This window comes from Hirundo rustica, chromosome 16, assembly GCF_015227805.2.
Source record: "Hirundo rustica isolate bHirRus1 chromosome 16, bHirRus1.pri.v3, whole genome shotgun sequence".
NCBI classification, from domain to species: Eukaryota; Metazoa; Chordata; class Aves; order Passeriformes; family Hirundinidae; genus Hirundo; species Hirundo rustica.
Window position 1 is genome coordinate 5,443,181 of NC_053465.1, and position 21,825 is coordinate 5,465,005.

At 41.5% G+C, this 21,825-nt stretch overlaps 1 protein-coding gene across 3 annotated transcripts in view; it reads right to left on the minus strand.

Annotated features, from left to right (window-relative positions):
• The window catches only part of DIDO1 (death inducer-obliterator 1), a 48,222-nt gene that overhangs the window by 5,715 nt on the left and 20,682 nt on the right, over positions 1 to 21,825 (minus strand). For 2 of the 3 annotated variants that reach the window (XM_040080218.2, XM_040080219.2), the window contains exons 8-16: positions 11,042 to 11,489; positions 9,969 to 10,128; positions 9,433 to 9,549; positions 9,109 to 9,213; positions 8,517 to 8,652; positions 7,824 to 8,370; positions 6,864 to 7,017; positions 5,788 to 5,877; positions 4,964 to 5,159 (exon numbers count right to left, since the gene is read on the minus strand). In XM_040080218.2, coding sequence (XP_039936152.1) covers positions 4,964 to 5,159; positions 5,788 to 5,877; positions 6,864 to 7,017; positions 7,824 to 8,370; positions 8,517 to 8,652; positions 9,109 to 9,213; positions 9,433 to 9,549; positions 9,969 to 10,128; positions 11,042 to 11,489 — 1,953 coding nt within the window. Of the gene's footprint in view, positions 1 to 2,860; positions 5,160 to 5,787; positions 5,878 to 6,863; positions 7,018 to 7,823; positions 8,371 to 8,516; positions 8,653 to 9,108; positions 9,214 to 9,432; positions 9,550 to 9,968; positions 10,129 to 11,041; positions 11,490 to 21,825 lie in introns of those variants that run through there. The other variant, XM_040080220.1, reaches the window with a different exon arrangement.

Sequence of the window (21,825 nt, forward strand, 5' to 3'; positions counted from 1 at the left end):
GCAAGAGAAGCAGGGAAACTGCAGATGTCCCAAACAAGCCCAGGAGAGGTGTTTGGCTGGGCCAGCACCTGGTGTGGGGGCGAGATGGCCTTGGAGCTGCCGCATGCAGGGTGGGTATCAGGCCCTGATAAGTCAGTAAAAACCACAATGAACAGAACTGCTCCTTTGTGAACAGCTGCAGTCTTGAAGGAGAAGTATATCCAGAAATGATAAAGTTTCAGATAAAGAGGAAACACACAAAGGTCTCTAGGCATGTCTCCTGCTATTGCATTTTTTCCACTGGCACATAAACACACCTAGAATGAAGAGCAGAGACTAAATCCTCTAACATACAGTGGTGGCAAATGTACAAAATCTTTTAACTTCTTGACTAAATGGCCTTTAAAAGGCCCTCCTTTAAAGGACACTGTCCTTCCCCATATGTGCCGTTAGTTATGATTACCATTCAGCAAGGAAGCAGTAACATAGAAACATAAAATAGCCTGTGAAATAAAAGATAATATTGCAAAATAAAAGATAATATTCATTGTGGATAAATGGCAACGTGAGATCCCTGACCTATGTTGACCCTTCTATTCAAAATCCCTTAAGTAGGAGATTTTTATATCTATGTTCCTTGTTCTTATTAAACCAACTTCTCACTAAGCAGCAATTTTAAGTATCTAATTGTTAGCACCAAAAACCCTGATACCAACACAACCCCCAAACCCCACAGCAGCAAATACATTCCATTAGCAAATCACGTCACACATACATTAATCTGGTGAAACAACTCCAAAGTTTTACGGGGACTCCTCAATTTACCATCTAGAGAGGAAAACACATCAGCTGTTTTCCCAAATTTATGTTAATGAATAACAACTTCCCAGTTGATGGGTGTTAACCAGTGAGTGCAGAGCATCTCACAAACAGGAGTTCACCCAGAAACTGCCAGTAGACATTTGCTGTTCTGCTGTTGCTAAATGTTTTGGTTACCAAATTTCATGCAGACTTATGATTTATGCAATTAGTCACAATGAATTTCAAACACTGAGTAACTGAAATAAACAGATGTCAAAAATTCATCAGACAGGATATCTAATAAACAGCAATTACTGAGAAATCAGGTTTGAATCCCTGTAAGAAACAGAGATCAAGTCACTAATTAAAATAGGGTAAAAATTTAATACACTTTCAAGGCAAAAAATTCCAGCAGCAAGTTAATAGCATTAGTTGTAAATTATTGTGTTTAGAATTTAGTCATCATAGAATAAACCCATTAAAATGTTACATTTTGATACTGGAATTTTACACAAACACTAGAAATTTCGCCTAAGCTGATTTCTACACTCAATCCAGAGAGATCAATTACTACCCGATTCCTTCAATGAAGACACATGGCCACAGCAGCTTTCAAAGGCCACAGCCCCGTTCTATCTCAATATCCGTAAATAGGTTAAGTGCCTAATTTTAGGAACAACAAAATGTTGACTGCAGTCTGCCACTACTGCTCAATGACTACCTTTCACAAACACACGTTTTAAAAGTGCTGCAAGCTGTGCTGGCAGAGTCAGTAGTTTTCAGTGCTAAATTATTTATAACAGTTATTATCCTATTATGCATTTGAAATCCCCAGTCTGGTTTTATTGAGTTATTTCCTGTAACTAAAGCCATTAAAACAGGATATACTAAATACTGGTATTGAATTAATACTTGTTTTCCTTAGCCTCAAATACATTTTTTCATTAGATCAAGCTTACCGTATTTATGTGTATATCAGTCCCATCTTTCCCTGTCAGCAGCAGCTGGTAAAAGCTGACCTGCACTGTTCAAGACACAACTTCTGCCCATCCCTGACAGACCCATGGGATTAGACTAAGCACACCTGTGGTGAACTTTAAACTGCAGAGACCAACACAAGATTTTATCTGTATCTTACCACTGCCATTTAAATATTTGCCCCAATTAATCATGACAGCAATTGACAATTGTCATCAGATTTGTGTCCCCTTAATTCAGGGTTACAGATTGCTGCCAGCACTGTGACACTGCTCCACATTCAGGCTCCTTTGCTCAGTGGAACTGACTGGCACAGAAACTTGGGTTTGTAGTGCCACGTTCCTCTACTGCTTCTGCTTTTCCTAATGAAATCTGCTCAGCTGAACACATCAAACTCCATTCACAGTTCAGCTAAAATTTTGGTGCATTTGTTTTTTTAAGAGCATTCCATGAAATTTCATGCCTTCGTATTTTATGAAATCTCACAGTCCCTATCAAAAACTACCGAAAGATGTACCAGCGTTTGTAGACTCTTTGCTGATATATGTCTGTTTTATTTAAATTCAGCTATGTAAAATAGCTGTTACATTCCCATCACCACTAAATCCCGCAATAAATCACCTTCTAGTAGTAATTAAGGCTGATTATACTACTTTTTACAACTGGAAGTGGTGTGTATGTGAAACACAGAAATGAATTCACATACCATAAACCACCGCAAAAGGACAGTGCAGAAGAGCCCATGACACATCAAATCTGGTAACGAATGTCTGAGTTAATTAAATATAAATCAGGATAATCTTCCATTTTCCTTTGTTTTTAAGCCGCCCACATCAAAGTTTTCTGTAGATCTTCTAGGTACTAGTGCAGTCCTCAGTTGTGTTCCAAATTCAATCCATCAGAAAACAGGAGAAATTCCTAATCCATATGTGCCTGATGGAAGTGGCTGATACAGCGGGAATATCTTCTACCTAGGATTTCTGGAGTGGCAGGGTTTGATTGTCCTCTCCCTCCTCCCCCCTCAGCTCACATTTATCTTTTCCAGGCCTTGCTAGACTCTACTGGAAGGCACACGATTAAATTTAAGGAGACAATGACCACGTTCCACAAAATATTTTTATTGATCGTGAAAGAAAGAAAACACAGTGAATTCCATCAGATGTCATTAAAAAGCTGTGGATTACATGCTGTGGTTTTCAGACATACACAGAACAAGAGGAACTGCTTACCTGATTCTTTTCACCCGCTTTTGAAACACAACGCAACCTAGCACAGCTGATATAAAGGCTGCCACAGGAGTTTCCAACAAGTGTTAATTGATGGCAGAACCCTTAAGTGAATCTTCCAGTGAAACTGTTCCATCTCATGGCCTGCCTGCCCTTGGAACCTTGTTTCTGCTAACCTTTAATCTACTTGGCCTACAACCATTTATGTCAATTTGAAAACCTGACTTATAAAATCTGCCCCTGTGAACACCTGCAGATGAGACCTGAGTCTGTTCTGAGCAACTCCTTCCAATTTTGAAACACTTTTGCACTTGAAACTCAGAAAAATCAGTCTGACATTATAAATATCTCTTACTAACCGTAAAGTTTGGCTACATTTGCCAACATCAATCCAAGGAAAAGAGTTTCATTTGAAATGAAACCCATAATGGAGAAGTAAAAGAAGTGTAAAACAGAAAGCTGGTATTTCCACAGGAATGCAAGAGGCAACAATTAGGTAAAACTGAGTTATTTATCAGATCAGCAGACATTTACAGCAGATTCAATGACCAATCCCATCCTTGTGATAGTGCCCCAAACGGATGGTATTTCTGAACTTCTGCCTGGAAAAGCCAGCCCATGAGCTAAGATGCGTTGCCTACATCCCTGTGCCAAGGTGTTCTGTATTTCATGTTTTTACCTCTTGGCTATGAAATGAGATTAGGTTTCTGCCTAGCTTTCAAAAACTCACTAAATTACAGACTATGGAGTGCTGAGATTCAACAATTCTAGTTATAGGGTAATTTAGACAGCAATAAACCTACCTTATTAGCTATTGCCTAGAAACAATCACCTGGTCTATGCACTGTTCAAGGACAGATAAAAGAGATTTGAAGTGTATGAGAAAAATCTTGTCTGGGGATGCAGAGCAAGTGCCCTTGGCTATCTCATGGTGGAAAGGAGAGCACTTCACTCATGATGTTCCATTTGTTGGAAACCTGTCCCAGCCAACTGTTGCTCCTGCATTAAAGCTCTGAGAATGCTTTATTGAGTTTTGTGCTACACATGTATCTGAGGGGCAGAGCTCAGTCAGCCTCCCAGAAAGGTGAGCTCCTTGTTGGTTGTTCCATACCTACCGTGCAGTGCCAGCTACGGCCACGACAACGGAGTTCTGCCTTCATTGCTCTTCAGCTTCTCACCCTGGTATTTGCTATAAAACCTAAATCCTTCTTTGGAAACTAAGCACATGCATCTCCTTATCCTTAGATGAAGATGACTCCAAATTTTGTAGAAGGGTGTTTCACAGTCGAATCCATTCTCAGTTCTTCTGTCACCATGTTCAACACGGGGCAAACTCACCAAACACTACTACAGGTAATTTTATCTAAAGTTAGAAGATTCTAACCCTAAGGAATGGGTCCCTTTCTCCCCAAAGGACTGATTTTCTGAAGTCAGTGATTTGACTAGAGTTTGATCCAAGTAGAACAGAACATTTCAAACACCTCGTGCCAAACTGCACATACAGATTAATTCAGCACGACAGTGACAATGCAGTGGAAGCACCAGAAATGTTACCTTTGTCTTCACTCTAACTTCTTGACTCCTGTGTGGGATAAGTTTCCTGCCTGAATTAAGCGATGGTGAATGGCTTGTAAGGGTCTAGGGTTTGTGAATTTAGGAATTGTTGATAATAGAGCAGGAGTTTTTTGTGGTTTTGTTTGGTTTTTTTAAATATAGTGGCTGTTCCACATCCTTGATTTTTACACGTAAACTCATTCTCCTAGAGACATATGAGCATCTTGCTGGAAAGACTAAAGTTTGGACAATTTTATCTTAGTGGAGTTCAATTTCCTGTTTTTCCTTAATTACGTTCTTTTAAACTGTTCTTTTATGTTAAAAAAAATAACTAATGATTACAGTAAATATTCAACAACTTGACTCAGATTGCCTTTTGTCTTGTGATTTTTCCTAGCATTGAACCTCCCCTGTTTTGTGCTTACCTGGTCCCTCAAAGGGCAAGAGTTTGGAAGGAATTGGGTCCTTAGAACTCAGGGGGATCAAGTAGAGATCCTTGACATGTCTGTTGTTATTAGCTACAACACCAAAACGACCACGACTGCTAAAATAGGAGTAGAGAGAGATATAGGCAACTTCTTCTTCTTCTGTTGCAGGATGGAAACGAATCAAACACAGTTCCTGGAATACAAAAGCAAAGTGGAAAAATTCAACCTGCAACATACCAGCAAATGAAATGGCAAAGGGCAAACTCCAGAGGTAAAAATAAACTGCACATCTATCACTCCAACTATGCCTTCAGAGCAACACTCCAGATTTAAGAGACTACTGCTGTTCAATTTGCAACGTTAAAATCAAATTAGGTTTGTCATTTTCAGAAACACTAATTACCTGTGTATCTTACATCAAATTGAACAGCTTGAGGCTCCAATGACAAAGAAATGGAAAATGCTTAGTTTCATGTTTTTCTCTATAATGTCTATCATTTTTTTCACCTCTGAAGTGGTTTTAATACTAAATACATTTAATTTTAAGTTCCTTTTCTTTAAAATTTGAATTTCAATCTTCAATATTTCAGTTAGTAAATAGAATGAAGATTTAACTACTGTGCAGGAAAGAGCAATCAAGACTTACAGCTCAATAAACACATTACTAAAATAAATTTTAAATTTCAAAGAAGTGGTTTAGGTAGTTTTCCATGTGAGATCTACGTCAGTATTTGCTGTTTATGACTCTATATTATAAAAAGTTGCCATTTTACATTGCTGTCTATTTCTCCTGGGTTTTGCAAAGGATTTTAAGTGAATACCTTAGAAAGCGAAGATTTGAGTTTGCCAACATAATCCCAGACTGTCTTCGGTGAGATCCTCCCACCAATATGAATTGTGTCAGGTAAATCCTAAACAAGAAGTATTACATGGTGGTGTGAGAAAAACCAAAAATGAAAACCAAAAAAGGCAGTGCAGGTTGCCCCATCCCAGTAACCCAGTGGATAGTTAAATTTTAGTAGACTTTTGTATATACGTTTTTAAATTCAGCCAGGCTATTCCTAAATTTGCAGGTGTTTAATTATGGCATGTGACCCAAAGGCCAAGAGGATACATGGAACAGATACACACCCCAAACATGGAGAGCAGCAACACATCAAATAGTTTTGTATGCCCATTACTGGCATTTCTAGGGAAAATATAATATACATATATATTGGCTTTTATAGCAAAGCTGCTATCTGAAATACAGCTTCTCTCCACATTTTCAGTGACCCCAAGTCACCTGAATCCTAGTGAATTTCCTGTCATGAGGACAGTGAAACTCATTTCAGCAAAAGCAATACTCAGAAGAACAAGCAACCCTACTAAGCCCTAAACCATGCACTTGTGTTTGAAAATTCCTAAGTCACCTAAAATGCCCTTGAGAGAAAAAAAGAGAAAGAAAAACCCTTCTACTGTCTCATTATTTGAATGTACACCCTTCTCAGAACAGTCTCATCCAACTTGTTTTACTTGAAAATTAGTAACAAGGATGATACTTTTCATAAACAGCTGAACAAAATTTTCTAACATGACCGATCTAGTCTGAGAACAGAACAAGGCACACACTTTAAAACACTGGCTCCTAAACAAGGAAGCTGATGTAAAGCCATTATTCCATGTTAGATCCTAACATATGTATAACACATTGAAAGACATTAGAATTCTTCACAGATTTGTGAGGAATTTTTAAAAGGCTGAGGTTTTTTCCTGGAACTACTTTTCCTTTTACTACAAAGATGTCATTCACCACTGCTACAGTTCTAATATCACCCTATAAACACAGAGTGCCCTCAGCAGGTCCCTTTCCAGCACCAGGAACGGCAGCACAGACCCATTCCAAACACACACACACCTCACTAAGATAATCAAAGCACCCGGAGACTGGATACGCTTTAGTGACAAATTTGGCCACACTTTGCATGTTAATAAATCCTTTCCAAATGGTGTTGAGACGAGAGAGAAAGAGGGAAGTGTCGCTGTCCTGAGGTGAGCGAGGCTCTGAAGCACTGCAAAACAAATCCAAACAGAAAGGTTACAGAGTGCCAATGAGGATGGGACCTTTATTTTAAATTTTCTTCCCTCCTCCTATTGATATGATACTTTCTTTTGAATAAGTAACAAAATTTTTACTAGATGCTTTCTAAACATTTTCCATTAACTTGGTATTAGTGAAAAAAGCAAGGAGTAGCAGAAAATAAACTTGTAGCTGCAGACTGGCAAAGAGATGCCAAAAGGTATGACTTTTATAAAAACAATTACAGACTTCTCACTAATTAAGTAAACAATAGCCTTCTGAAAGAGATTCTGAAGTAAAAGAACTTGCTATGAATAAAATTATTTTAACTGCAATTACAAAAGGATATACTCAGCAGTATTTATTTTTACTATTGTGTATACTCAGAATGTGAAAGAAATCCACTTCCTTTCAAGCTGACCAATTGGCTAAATTTAATTCATCCTTAGATGCAACAGTATTTTAATACAGGATGAAAATCTGGAAATGCCTCTAAGCAATCTCTCCCATGCACTGTCTTTCTAGATATTAATGTATATTCAGAGTTCTAAGTCTGCTTGACACCTTCAAGTTTTATTTCTTCACTAGAACACTGCGGAATCAACACACACTGAATGCTCTGAAAACTTTACCAAGCTAGAGAATGCTAATGAGGAGAGATGACATTTAAAAAATGTGAATCCCCAAACTTTAAACCTCAACAAGCCTTTTGGCTAAGGGAAAGGGAAGAGGATATGCGACACAGGGGAAGCTGCAGAGAGCCACAGGAGGGATGTGGCAGCTGCTGAGGATACGCACTTGATGTTGGGTGACTGATGAACCGCCAGGTATCTGGGATCTGGTGAGGAAGAGGGTTTGGTTAATATTGATTTGGGGACAGTCATAACTGGTTTGGAAGTTTCCTGTTTGGTTTCCCCCGTGGAGATTTTGTCAGCTGCGGGCCCAGGACGCGGGGCCGGCGTCACGGTCCCAGAGGTGCTGCTCATGGCTGTCCTGGGGTCTCTGCCAGAAACCGTTACGGTTGTGACAACAGGGCCAGCACACGAGGCAGGGAGAGCAGAGACCTCTTCAGATACAGCAGAGTCTGTGCTGTTCTCGCTCTGGCTTGTAGGAATGTAAGATCTTTCTGTGGTTGGCTGGGAAACTGTTTCTGCTGCCGGTTCAACATCAATTTCCATTGCATCATCAGCGACGGGCTCTTTGTCAGGCTCTGCTGCTGGGGCTGCTGCAGGACTTTCATACTTGGCCTGCACTTCTGGCTTTGATTTCGACTCCACCTTCTTAGCAGAACCCCCTGACTTCATCTTCTTAGCTGGTATCTCATCTTCTGACGCTGAAATCTGACCTATAGATTTATATCAAGTGCTTTTGATTAGTGTTTAACAGTAGTTTGGAGAAACTATTTTAAAAAAAACCCAAACAAATGAAAAAACAACACTCTTAAGTAACAGTTCTTTAACTTTGCCCAAGGTCAGCATGGTCAATAAATACCTGTACAGATTTTACAGTTCAGGTCAAAAAGATGGGCTCGATGCTGACTTGTTGTATCCTTCAACATGCTGCTAAAAACGTCTAGAGAAGGAGCACTGTTCAAATTGGGTGCAGCTCGAGTTGATTCCTGCTGTTCCTAAAAAGTGAATAAACACAAAAAATACTTCAGCTGATCAGTAACTTCAACAATAAAAAAATACTTTGAAAACTGTTAGTTCAGTTCTATAAAAGAATACATAAAAGTCCTTGTTTAAAGCATATCATGTTAGATGGAATTATCACATATTATATGCCCTCATTTCAAGCCACAGTGCTTTTAAGTAGAGCTCATGTTCAGAAAAAGGTAAGATTTTTCTGTAAATTGACATCAAGGGCTGAAAATACACAACATTTTTGAAGTGCCTGCAAAATACACCTATCACTGGCTGCTGCAGTCCTTCACACCTGAGGAATGCTCATAGCACACCCAGTGGGCAATGGCATGCCCAGAGTTCAGTGAAACAATCTGCACTTCTGATGAGAAATTTGAGGCCCCAACTGCCATTTCTCGCCCTCCACATCCTCATGCTGAAGGAACAGCCCCAGTACTCACATCAGAGTCAGACACTGGTGGAGAATCCTCCATATTGACAGCAGGCACATGTTCCCGTTTTACAGCTGCTTTCTTGATCTCGTGAGATTTGCTTCTTGACTCCATCTGAAAGAAACAAGTGTGTTGGTAAAAGCTCCATATATTTATTTTACTGTGTACTTTGCTATCATTTGGTACGTGTTAAGGAAAAAGTGTATTGAAACTGAGTGTTATTAGTATTTCATTAGGAAAAAAATGGTGCATTAATACATAAGGAATGGTAAAGTTTGGCAAACTTGCTCTTAATTTGTATTTAAGGACATACGGAATAATTACGTTACTTACTGCCTTAGCTGGTTTCTCTTTCCATACAGACAGTTCTTTAGATAAAAGTTCTTCTGGCTTCATTCTCACCAGTTTTGACAGGGATATTTCCTCACGAAGGACACGATGGAAAAGCCCCTGAAAACAGAAGAGATTTACCATACTGAAGGGAACATACTGAGGTAACTGACAATATTAACAGTGCTGGATAGGCAAAACCTGCCCCAGTTTCCTAATTCTCTATTAAAAATATCATCTACTTATAAGCAAACTTGGAAAGCTACAGCAACCAGAAATCAGGAATTGAGTAAACCCCAAGTATAAATCTACCACACCAAATGCTTGAACTGTATAAATACCAATCACCAACTAAAGTAGGCATTGAACTCCTACTTAGATAAAAATATTGTTTAAAATGCTTGAACGACTTTATAATAACATTTTATCATTTAAGTCGTAAGTCTGTATTTTGAAACTCCTAATGTTGAGGGTAGAGTCTGACATGCCTTCAAAGCTCAAAAGCCCATACAAGTTTACTGTTTAAAAAAATTCCAAACCTGGTTTTTGGGGTCCTTGAGATTGAACATGATGCTACGGTATTTGCTCTTGTATCTGTTGTCTGTCACTTGGAACAAGTTAAACATCTCCTTCTCAATGTTGAGTGCCACTTTCCCTACTTCACTCTCTGTCATGACCAGGTCATCGCTGTCATTGACTCTGTTGCAAGCAAAACAGGAATGTGTGGTTATGTCAGGGGTGAATGGCCAGGTAGCCACAAAAAATAAATTTTTCGGAGCTGACCTCAGCCGCTCCTCACCCAGGAAGGGCTCGAGACTCCTTTAAATGAAACCTCAATGCCAAAGGTATCTCAGGACATTGAACTCTGGCAAACTTTAATTACTACCCACAGATGGCCATGGATGACACAGCTTTGGGAGACCAAGTCAGCCATTACTCCTGCTTGTGGCACTGCCACCAGGAGCTTCTCTGCCAGGAGTGACACAGGGAGCCCAAGCCCTTGAGTTCCGGTCCTTGATTCCCCCATTGTGACAAGAATTTCCTTTTCAGAGACAATACCAGAGGGCAGTGCTCCATGGCAAATCCTCATGGTTGGCATTATCTTTAATAATTATTGTGGCAAAATATGCTTTTTTTGTGTGTTTGTTATTTTTTTTCCTAAGTGATAGCTGCCTGTTAACAGGAATTTCTTCTTGCTGATTTTCAAGTAGAGACAGGAGGGAATCTCTCCTTCAGTGAGCTGTAACCTTTCTTTCATTGTTGTATTTCCTGTACTATGTGCCCTACAACTCTACATCTCCAACACTGCCATCTCTAGACTTTAAAACTCAGAGCACCTACATTATAAAAGCTTCTATGCTGTGATTTAATCCTTCAACTGTAACTGTCTCAATATAAATGGAATAGAGAGGTTTCTTTTTATAAAGGCTTTATCACATGCACATTTATTTTCTATCAGGAATTTTTATTTCAAATATGAACCTGAGATGCTGATTGCATTTGCAGTAATTCATTGCATAAATTCAATTCCTCAAAATTCCTTATCAAGACAAACTAGACACTGCGTGCTACTTCTAGATACAACTTCCTATACAGTGTTTTGAATTCCCACCTCTTCCATAAAATTTCTTTCAGGGATCGTCGAATATTCTGTCGAATCTGAGAGTTGGGCTGTGGCTGGGCAGGACTGGCTGAGGCTTTTGCTTGACTACTTCCAGCTGCAGCTGACATGGAAGACAGTGGAGGCTTTTTGAGTCCTCCACTCAAACTGGAAGATGGAGGTGCTTTCTTGGCAACTGATGAGCCGTGAGAGAGAGGTGACTGTTTGGAAGGAACACTGCCTGGTGAAGGCCAAGGTTTCTTGGGAATGACACCTTTGAAACTTCCAGCAGGTTTCAGTGGTGGTTTAGTTAGTGAGGTGTTGGAGTAGGATGGGGACTTCTTTGAAGGCAGATTTTTGGTGAGAGAAGAGGACTGTTTCTCCATGATAGATACCACAGCCTTCTTCGGTGCTGATGTGGACTCTGCTCGATCTTCGTTCCTTTTTTCTTCCCTTTGAGCTGTTAAAACAAAGAGGAAAATACAGTATTAAAGGCCCAACTTCATAACTTCCAATCCATGAAGACCAAATACCAATCTATACAGAAAAGCCTATGAAATACCATCTCCAGTGAATAACTAGCAGGCAAGCAGTTTAAGCTATTCTCACTTGCCTTGTTAGAAGTGATTTTTAAAAATCATGCCATGGTTGATTTGTTTGTTTGTTGAAAATTTTGTTCATAAGAAAAATGGGGGGGCGGGGGGAAAAGGCACCACCTTCAAAGATTCCCGAGTGGGACTTCATGGTTAAGCTTTAAATCAACAAATTCTTATATAAAAAATAAAAATAATGCAATATAATCCACACTCTACATTTAAAAAGTCTGACAGCACTTTACAGAACCAGTTAATTACAGAGGTTCACCTGATGACAAAGTCCATGAATTTGAAACTGTACTAATATTACCCTAAGCTGAGTATTACTGAAGTTTAATAAACCTATTCAGTTCCTAGAAAAAGTCTAGATTTAAATAATTAAACATTAACACAGCTGCTCAGGCTGTAGCCATCTAATTCTCACCATTCTCAAACTATTCCTTTTCCATTTAAAATTCTAATCTTACATTAATTGATACACATCATATACAAGAAAATTTATGAAGTCTAAGTAAAAGCTCCAGTTTTCACACCTGTAAAAGATATACATGCACAGGATTTTAAAAGCAAATATGTTTTTAAACTGCATTTCATCTGTACCAGCTTCTGGCACTGACAGGAACAATTCAATCCAGCAAAAAAAGCCAACCCCCAACCACACACATCCCTCTCCAACAGGACATCATTTACATCAAAGTTACAGTGGGCAAACACCAGCACATGGATCCTGAGAGCTCAAATGAGGATGGCTTCTGAGGGACACTACCAAAACACAACTCCTAAAATAGTTATTTCAAACCCTGATGAAGGTTTGAAGATATATCAGCCCACACACCTGAAGTGCAATGTGCAGGACACTTCCTGGGCAACATCCAGTAAGAGTTCCAATAACTCTATCAAGGACCAGCTGGTTCCTCTTCACCTTCCAGGTCTGCTCTGATGAGAGCAGAAATCACTGAAAAAGGTCCAGACTGTCCTGAGATGGACTTGAGAGGGACCAAGCCCTCCTGGGGCAGTCTGGTTCAAAACACCCCACATGTAACTCCCAATGTAATCATCCCTCAAACTGCTGAAGGTTCGGAATTCTAAAGGGACAAATGATACTCCCTTATTTTGTGAAGAAATGGCCTTGCAGAGTGATCAGCACTTCCCTGGAAGCAGCATGCACTTCCAGCAATGCCCCTCCTCACCCCCTTCCCTGTAACTGGCCCTCGGTGCTGGCAGCTTCCATGGACACTGGTGGGAGATGAGCCAAGAAACACCACAGGAACTGACCTTCTGTAAGGGGAAGTGCAAGGGTGTATGCTCAACTTCTGCTGGAACACAAGGAGTCAGAAGACCTAGAGACACTGCATCTTTGTCCCCAAATTTCTCCCTAGAAGTATTTTACAACTGAGGATTTTTTCTGAGCCAGATTTAACTACCTGAAGTGTAAAACAAAACCTGCTGTCAGTCCATTAAATCACTGCATAGGTTGTGATGATTTTGCTATAAATGAAATGCAGTTATTACACTCACACTACTCCCAGTTTTCCCTAGACTGGCTGTGACTCCTGTCTGACTGAGAAAGGGACACATTCCGTGTGACCCACAGGGCTTATGTCTCCCCTAACACTCTTCCAGCTGTCAAGAGGACTCCGGCAATTCCAGGAGGGATGAAGGGACTATTGCTGATATGGCTGATTTGCTCAAGCAGGGTTCCCAGAACCTGAGAGATAACCAGCCAACCTATTTTGAGGTCAGTCTTGAATAGAGAGATGGCAAATATCCAAAAGATGTGCACTGATAACACGGCAGGAGTTACTCCCCATTCTCTTTTTCCTGTTTTATTTGACCTTCTGCACAGAACGGTGTTTTTTCAGGCAGTAGGACAGGAGCACATTCTGTGACCTGCCACTGCAAGGCGGGACAGAACAGCTTGGCATTCAAGGTGGTGACAGCAAAATTCAATCCTCAGTATTAAGACATCACCATACAGCAGAAGTATGACTGTAAATTTATTCTTAATCCTCTAAGCACTACCTATTTAATGATTCGTTCAAAGTAGTTAACCAAAACTACACTGATAGAACCAAAAATAGCAGCACCAAAATATTTTGTGTCCGTCAGATGTTGTGTATATGTAAGAACTATACCCACACCAAACCCCTTTCTGTTACAAACAGCTGTATCACAGTAAGAATGCAGACTTGTAAAATAAATCAATAAATAAAGAAAAGCTACTAGTACCAAGCTAGATTGACATTCCTGGGGCTGAAGGTCAGCAGAGTCAGTAAGGTCCAAGGACACACAGAGGCATTCTTTAACCTGCCAGCTGATACCATGACTTTTGTAAAGGTGTGTAATTTTATGCTTCTTTAGCCAACTGAAAACACACAAACAGCTCCAAGTATCATGCACACCTGAGTTTCAAGCTACAAGGCTACTCCATATTAATTTCAAGTGTCTCCTGAGCAGAACTTGATCAGACATAAATGGTACAGATTCTCTTACGTACTAACTCAGCCATAAATGACTCAGTTCTCCAGAATTACAAGGTCCTGTTCAAACTGACACTGTGCAATCAAGTATGTGCAGGTTTTGATAAAGAATCCAGAATACTTAGATCCTCTGTACAAATAACCTGTGGTCAGCTGTACATGAAGCTAACCTAAAAAACAAACAAACAAAAAAACCCTCTTATTCTGTTTTGACAATGAGAAATCAGGATTTTTGTCCTATCAGGTTTTGGGTTTCAATGTCAATGTGCAGCCCCATAATTCAGCTGAAGCACCTCACTGGGCATTATATGGGTCTTAGATCCAGTGCTCAGCAGTGCCCAGTGAAGGGTGGGAAAGGAGCAGCGCTGTCTCTTGGGGTTGCAGCTCACTCTATTGATCTATCCATAACGTGAGCACACCCCAAAGCTGAGAGCACCTGCTGACAGGTATGGGAACATGGCAGGTGTTATGTTTGGGAGTACTAACAGCAATGACGTACTCTTTTCAGAGAGCAGTATGCCAACACGTACGGAGTTTTACTTCTGAACAGATGCCAGAGCTGTTCACTAAACAGATGAGACAGATCACGGACCAGGTACTCCCCCAGCCCATGAATTCTAAGTGCTTGGCTGGGCAGTCTCTGGGCAGCATGAGGAGAAGGCACAGCCAATGCCACTGCACACAGGGGCCACCGTGTTTTCTACTATGGTGGGTTTGGTCCTTTTCATCAGTAGCTCCGGTGGACCTATAATAAATGCCCCAAATTTAAAATAAAAGGATGAGACAAGCACTGAACATCAGCCTATCCCACTCAAGATATTAACATGGAGTTGCACCACTGGCAGTTTAGAATATGGCTTCTGCTGGTTCTTCTATTCAGCACTTCTAAACATCCAGGTGAGCCTCCCCGGCTCGATGTCAAAAACACAATTTAAAATAACAGCAATTCCTAATTGCCCCATTTTGTCCCATGGGCCACTTGTTAGGACAGGAACAGGATCCTTATTGACTGGAGGGAGGCGTGGGCTAAAGAGACCGAGGTGCAGCTGCAACTAATGAGCCAACACATTCCCAGGGTGAAACCCAACAAATCCTCTGGCAGAAAACCATTCATTCCTCCCAGGATTAACAAACAGCATTACTTGGTGTGCTCACTACAGACAGAACCAGAATCTCTCCCCACAAGGCGATGACACAGAAGCTCTCCCCTGAGGAAAATTCCCCATGCAGTTGTACTTGACATTACAACACACAGCCATGAACGAGGCTTCTGCATGCAGAGCAGGAAAAACTGCTACAGCATCTGCTGCGACAGATGAGCCCGACAGTTCCAGGTACTTGTGAACCTCTCTCCACGTGGTGTCTCAGCACTGCCGGGCCATTGTGGAGGTCCCACTGAAGAAGGATTTCCACAGTGTAGGGCTGTTAACTTTGCATGAAGGATTTGCAGGCTGTACTTGTATCCCAGTCCCTCACCGAGACCCAGAGGTTGGGTTTTACACCATCAGCATGTACTTTATGCAAAGCAAACTTTGATTTTCTCCAATCTTCAAAGAATATTTCTGTAGAGCATTTAAGTCTATTCTATTTCTTTCCCCTTTCCCTCTCCACCCAATCCTTTGCAGTAATAGCTTTTGAAAGCTACTTCAAAAACTAATCCCCATTTCTATATAAATTATCTTATTTGCGATGAGCCGTTTTGCTGAAACTATTACCTACTTTTTTCAATTTTTAAATAACAGAATAAATGAGCTACTCCTTTTCTCTGTAGTTTTAAAATTATTCAAATCACAGCTCTTCAAAAGAACTTTAATTTCTGGCTCTAGCTGATGTTAAAACTTTTAAATGCTGTGGAGATAAACCACAGGCTGTTACACCTGAAGAGCTCATTTCACAGACTTCAGTAAAGCCGTTTTTTTTTGGTGGTTTTCTAAATTAAAAAAAGCATCACAGCTCCTCTTACATGACATTAAAACACTTTTGTGCAATACATCTTGCAGCCACGTACAGTACTGTAATTTTCTCTACAGAATTAAGATTTTGGCATAAGGCTGTTCATACACCAGCACTACGGTCTCTGCTGTCTAGTATCATCTTAATGTTTCCCTCATGTTCCCTTCCATCTACATTAATCTACTTTCTTTCCCCAGGATGAAATTCCTCCAGGCAACGCGAGAGGAGCCGATGGCTGTGTTGTGTCCAGCTTGCACAGAACTTTCTGCAGTGGGAGCGCAGGCCCAAGGGAGCAGGACGTCAGGAACCCAGCACAGAGGCAGCACAAGCCTGTCTGGGGTTTACTGCTCCTTTTCAGACTTCTCTCACTACAACACAGAGCTTCAGGCAAAAAACAAAGCACCGTAACTTTCAGTCTTATGCACAGTGTACGAACTTCTGTAGCACCAACAGTAAGATGCTGGTAATTAACATTTTTCTTTAACAATAAATCTGTAAAATTCCCCACAAATTAATAATGCAACCTAAGCAGAAAACTAAGCCACTTGTGATTCACCTGTTCAAAACTGGATCACTTTCACCGCTCTTTAAAGCAGATTTTTATGCCTTTAGAGGGAAGAATATCCAGTGCTGCAGCACTGCAGTTGTGATAAACCCATTAACACCTGTTAGAAAATATTTACACAGCCAGTGTAAAGGCTGGGCAGAGCTGAGCAGTGCCATGCTGTAACGAGAGCTGATCTCCAGAGGCACCAGCACTGGCCCTTAGACCAGCTGACAGGAACACAGGTGTGCACAGCTCAGCAGAGCCAGTCACCCGTGCAGGACGTGCCCTGCCAGCGTTTTGGGAGTCACACAAGACTAGGGCAGTGACCTCGGCCTCAAAGTCCCACGACTCCTCGGGCTCAGCCGCAGGTGGCTGCGGTGGCTGCTCCTGTGCCATCGTCCCAGCGCGCTGCAGCTTCTCCACTCCGAGCAGGGCAAGGCGAGGGCAGCCTGCTCTGGCACGCAGGGCGGCACAGGCATCTGGCCTACGAGGGAAACACCTCACCCCTCTGCCAGCAGCTGAGGAAGCAACAACTTCATTTCCCCTCTGGTAAACTGTGGAAGCAGAGGACGGGCAGGATTTCCCCACCTCAGAACTGGCGTGGTTCAGCTGTTTCCCACTGCTGCTCAGCCCCTGTCCCAAGAGCTGTCTGACACAGCTGTGCCATGACCCCCTCCCCTGAACAGAGCAGAATTTAACCAACCCCCCTACTCCCAACGCAGTAGCCACTACCAAACTCTAATCCACGAGTTCTGCTGAGATTAAACCTTTGGAACTGAAAAAAACTGAATAAAAGTCACAGGTGAGCAGGTGCTTTAGCTGCCAGTCCTAAAGCACTCCACCACGGCGAGCTACTTACCAGTTCCGAGCCAGCTGTGCCCAGTGCGTGCTGGGGCCGCCTGACATCTGTGCCTCGGGCACTGCTCAGCGCCGCTGGGTGCCCGAAGCCCCCTCTGGTGGCACCGAGCACCGGTGCCCGCGGCTGTGCAGATGAGGAGCTCTGCGACCGCTGCAGCTCTGAGCCCACTCCACTGCTCTCTCCTCACACCTGCTTCTGCAGCGCTCTTTGTCACTTCCCTCAAAGATAACTCAGTGCTAGCTCTAATTCATATATGTTGGAGCTGCTCTTAAGTCGGTTTCAGTGTTAGTTTTCACTGTTACCTGCCCCATCTCCTTCCACTTTCAAGACCAAATTAAACTTTATTGAACACCAGTGTCTGGCATGTGCTGCCTGCCCCACTGCTGCTCTTTGAAAGCCTCCACTAGCTCTGATCTGCACTGCAGTTAAGCTGCCTGTGCTCTACATTCAGGCACACAAAGTAAACCTGTCTCTGAAGTCACTTCAGGAGACCAGAGACAAGTGCCTGCCTTTTCTGCCGTGGTTTGTGTTCAAGCCAACCTGTAGCTCTGTGCTAATGCACAACTGTAGTTTTGACGCACAAGCTTTATTTTAATCTACATGATACTGTAGTGATCTATCTGATCAACATTAGACAACTGCATCTTTACTCCTGCCCCCCCCCTCCTGAGGGAGAGGCACTATCTGAGGCAAAAAAAAAAAAAAGGCTTCTTATTTTCCAGACTGTCCATGGATTGGCATCATCACTCCTTGCAGGGACAGGCCATCTTCGGGTTCCAAGTTCAGCACAGATCAGACACAGTGAATCAGCAGCAAACTTGACTCAAAGTGCAAGTGACCACCCCATAAAAATCCCTTTTATTTGGGGACTAGCAAAGAACTTTTTCACTGGCTATGCAGTCAAGTGAGCAAGTTCAAAGAACTGGAAATTAGTAAAAGAAAGCAAAACAGCAAGAGGGTGGTGAGTGTTTTTAATCAAACTTTCATCACTTTCAGTGTTGATGAGATAAACCACCCTCATACGCACAGTGTCTCAAAGCTGTTACCAGGTTTCTGCCCCCCAACCCTTCCCCTGAGCAATGGTTCTCACACTGAATCCAAGCACCCCTGAGGGCAGGAGTGCTGGCCTGCTGTCTCCGAGTGCCTCGGGCGCGCTGGGTGTCTGAGGCACATGCCAGAGGCAGGGACCAGCCTTCCTAACTTAAGAGATGGCAAAAATCTTCACGTGGCTGCCAGCCACAGGGCACGTGTGACATACCTTGCAGAGCAGAGAAGGGGAGCTCCAGTAGTTCACAGGCAGGAGATGAAAATGACTCCCCAAGGATCGCACTGCTCCTTTTAACTGGCTGGGGACGTTGGCTTCAGCACCACTATGGTCTGCCTCCCTCCACAGGAAGGGCTCAGGTCTTGTGCAAGCCCCAGGCCAGCACAGCCCCTGCCAGTCTCATGACAGGAGTTCAGCACTGGAGCTGCCAGGTTATACTCCTGTACAACCCTTCCAAAGCCAGGTCTCCAAGGTGAATTTCTGAGAAGTTCTGGCAGACTCGTCTTGGGTATGCTGATCATTATTGGTCTGTCAGCAGCCTTTCTGAAAATTACTCTAGTTCAAATGTTTAGGCAGACCTACATACATGGCAGCCAGATGTCCCAGAAAGAGGCCAGTACCAAAATCAGTAACTCTTTTCATTTCCCTGGTACTACTCAATACTTACTGCCTCTCAGGATGAGCCTACACTGCAAAATACAGCATTAAGCAAGGCACCCTGGCTTTCTAGGAGTCAATTCAGATGCCAGCAGTAGTTCCAGTTATAACAGTATGGAACCTGGCACAGCCTGGCTTTTCCTGTGGGGAGCACCCACACCCCAAGGAATCCAGGTTACCTACAACAATACCTGCATAGGTATGTTTGCAGGCAAACATACCTATGGCTTAAGAAGCAAAGTTTAAGTAAAATGTATTTTAAGTTAGGCTGAACCAATAGCAGTACATCCACATCCACTGCACTCAACAGTCAACAGTATCAGCTGGTACAATCTTGCCTGCAAAGCAGCATTAAGTTGACACCAGCCTGTGGGTAGAAAAGAACTTATCTTTTCATATCAGTACTTACAGCTCCCTACACCACTATTACTTCCTGAGCCATAAATCCTGCCTCTAGTGCACTCTGTATTCCCCCTGCTCTCTGTAGAGTGGTTTATTTTCTTTCCTTCCCATCTTCATGCTGTTATTACATAAAGAAAAAGAATTATTATCAAGACACAAGGAAAGGCACACATAAATTATGCATGCTATAATCCTGCCATTTTGATACACACAGTAGTTTCTGCTGGTGGGGCATCCCACTATCACCGTGTTCCATTCTCAAAGTCTCCTGATTGTTAGAGGTGTACAGGAACAAACAGCCCAAGATCTTTAACTAGACAAGCACATCCATTCCCTTTGTGAATTGCTCTTGAGTGAGGAAAAGTTCAGCTGCAGAAAAGATGAAAAAAACTGAAAAGGGATAACAAAAGGAAAGTTGTATCACCAGAGCCAGGGCTCCCACTTCCAGGAGGTGGCAGCGTTGTCTCTTCGTAATTCCCTGCTGGGAAGCAGGAGCAGGACCACAAACATTGAAGTTTTCTCTGAAGGTAACACTCCCCCTTCCAAACCCCACTCATTAAGAACTTGAGTGAAAATACTGGTACCAAATAATGTATGACCACAATCTGCTATAAATCCACACTGTATCTGCCTGCAGTTAATGTAAACACGAGTTCAGTGATTTGGTGTGACAAGTGCTTTTTACCCTGAAGTTATCCCACAAGAACAATAATGCTTCCTTTTGAGCTTTCATCTAATAAACCCTCCTCACTCTCCTATATATGCTTAGTTGCTCTTCTCAGTAAAAGCAGGCAAGATATTAAAGCCATTTTAATACCCGAATTGAGTAAATTATCACTCTGTGTATTTAAGTCTAATAAATCAGGTGAACTTCAAAGTTTTGAAGCATTAATTAATATTTGGCATACTTAGGACTGGGTAGTTTAAAAACTGGGAAACTGCAAAGGCTTACCCTCTTCCCCTCATTTGGGATTAATTTTCTATTTTAAAACTGCATTTGCTGCTGACTTCTGCTTGATGGTTAATAGCAAAAATATAGAAAAAAGTCTCTTACAAGTGTTGCTGTTGTAACATGGATCTCCGAACAACGTTCATAAATCTCAACAATCCACATAATTGCATGAATTTGGAAGCCAGGATGACTTCTGAAATGCAATATAAAAACTGAGCACTGCATATTGAATTAATAGCAATTTTCCTAACAAAAGTAAAAGCAACTCTTCTGAAAGGGAATGTGACTCAGACCTAATTTCCTTTTATATGTGCTCTTCAAATGCTGTCTGAAACTTTATAAGTATTTGTACTTAATATTCATTTATCAATCTAAGGTATTTCCCACTCTAGTTTTTAAATGAATCAAAAGGATTATTTTCACTGGATGAGTGTCATTTTCCAGACACCAGATTCTGGTGTACAAAGTCACTTCTGAGTACAGCCCTAAATCACATCCCCAAAAGACACAGGAAAGTTAGGAAGTGAAGAAACACAAACTAATGGGGTAACAGAAGTAAAAAAAAAAATCACTATTCTGTGTAACTGCACAGTAGTAGCACCAAATATCCCTTTTTTTTAACAAATGCAGAACAGGTGGGGAGAAGGGCCCTGATGGTAGGCTTAGATTCAAATACATTATATGTTCCTACCAATCAGTACATCTTTAAAAGTTAAAAGTGACTTGATTTTCTTGGTACTACTTAACAAAACAACTGTCTCATGTAGTAACAACAAAATCTTGTAACTCACAAGTACAGAGTAAATATATAAAATAAATCTATGTTTGAAATGATAAACTGTCTGATGTAAAGAGTATCAGAGAGTGATTCTGTTAACCAGGTTTTCTTAATCCCTAAAAGGCCTCCTGCGCTGAAGCTGGAACATGGTGAACATGGCTGGAAGCTCTGGAAGAACACAGGCAGCATTCTGAAATATAGCATTTGGAAGTCCTTTGCCTCTTCTGGACTACAAGTCCTTCGCAATCAATGTTCAGAAATGCACGTTTTTAAACTGGGAGTTGCCTGGTTTTAAGACTTGCATCTAAACCAGATTATGTTTGGTCCAATAAACATGTTTTCCTTGACAAATTAGCTCAGACTTACAGACTTCTCACTCTTAGATATCTGAAGTGAAGTGAGACGATTCTCATTTCCCTAATGCTCTAACTTTTAGGTTTTTAACAGCATATAAAGATTCCTTTAAGAAATCTGGTAGAGTGTTTTTGCAGATGGTGCATTGGCAGCTTCTCCAGAAGATCACAGTT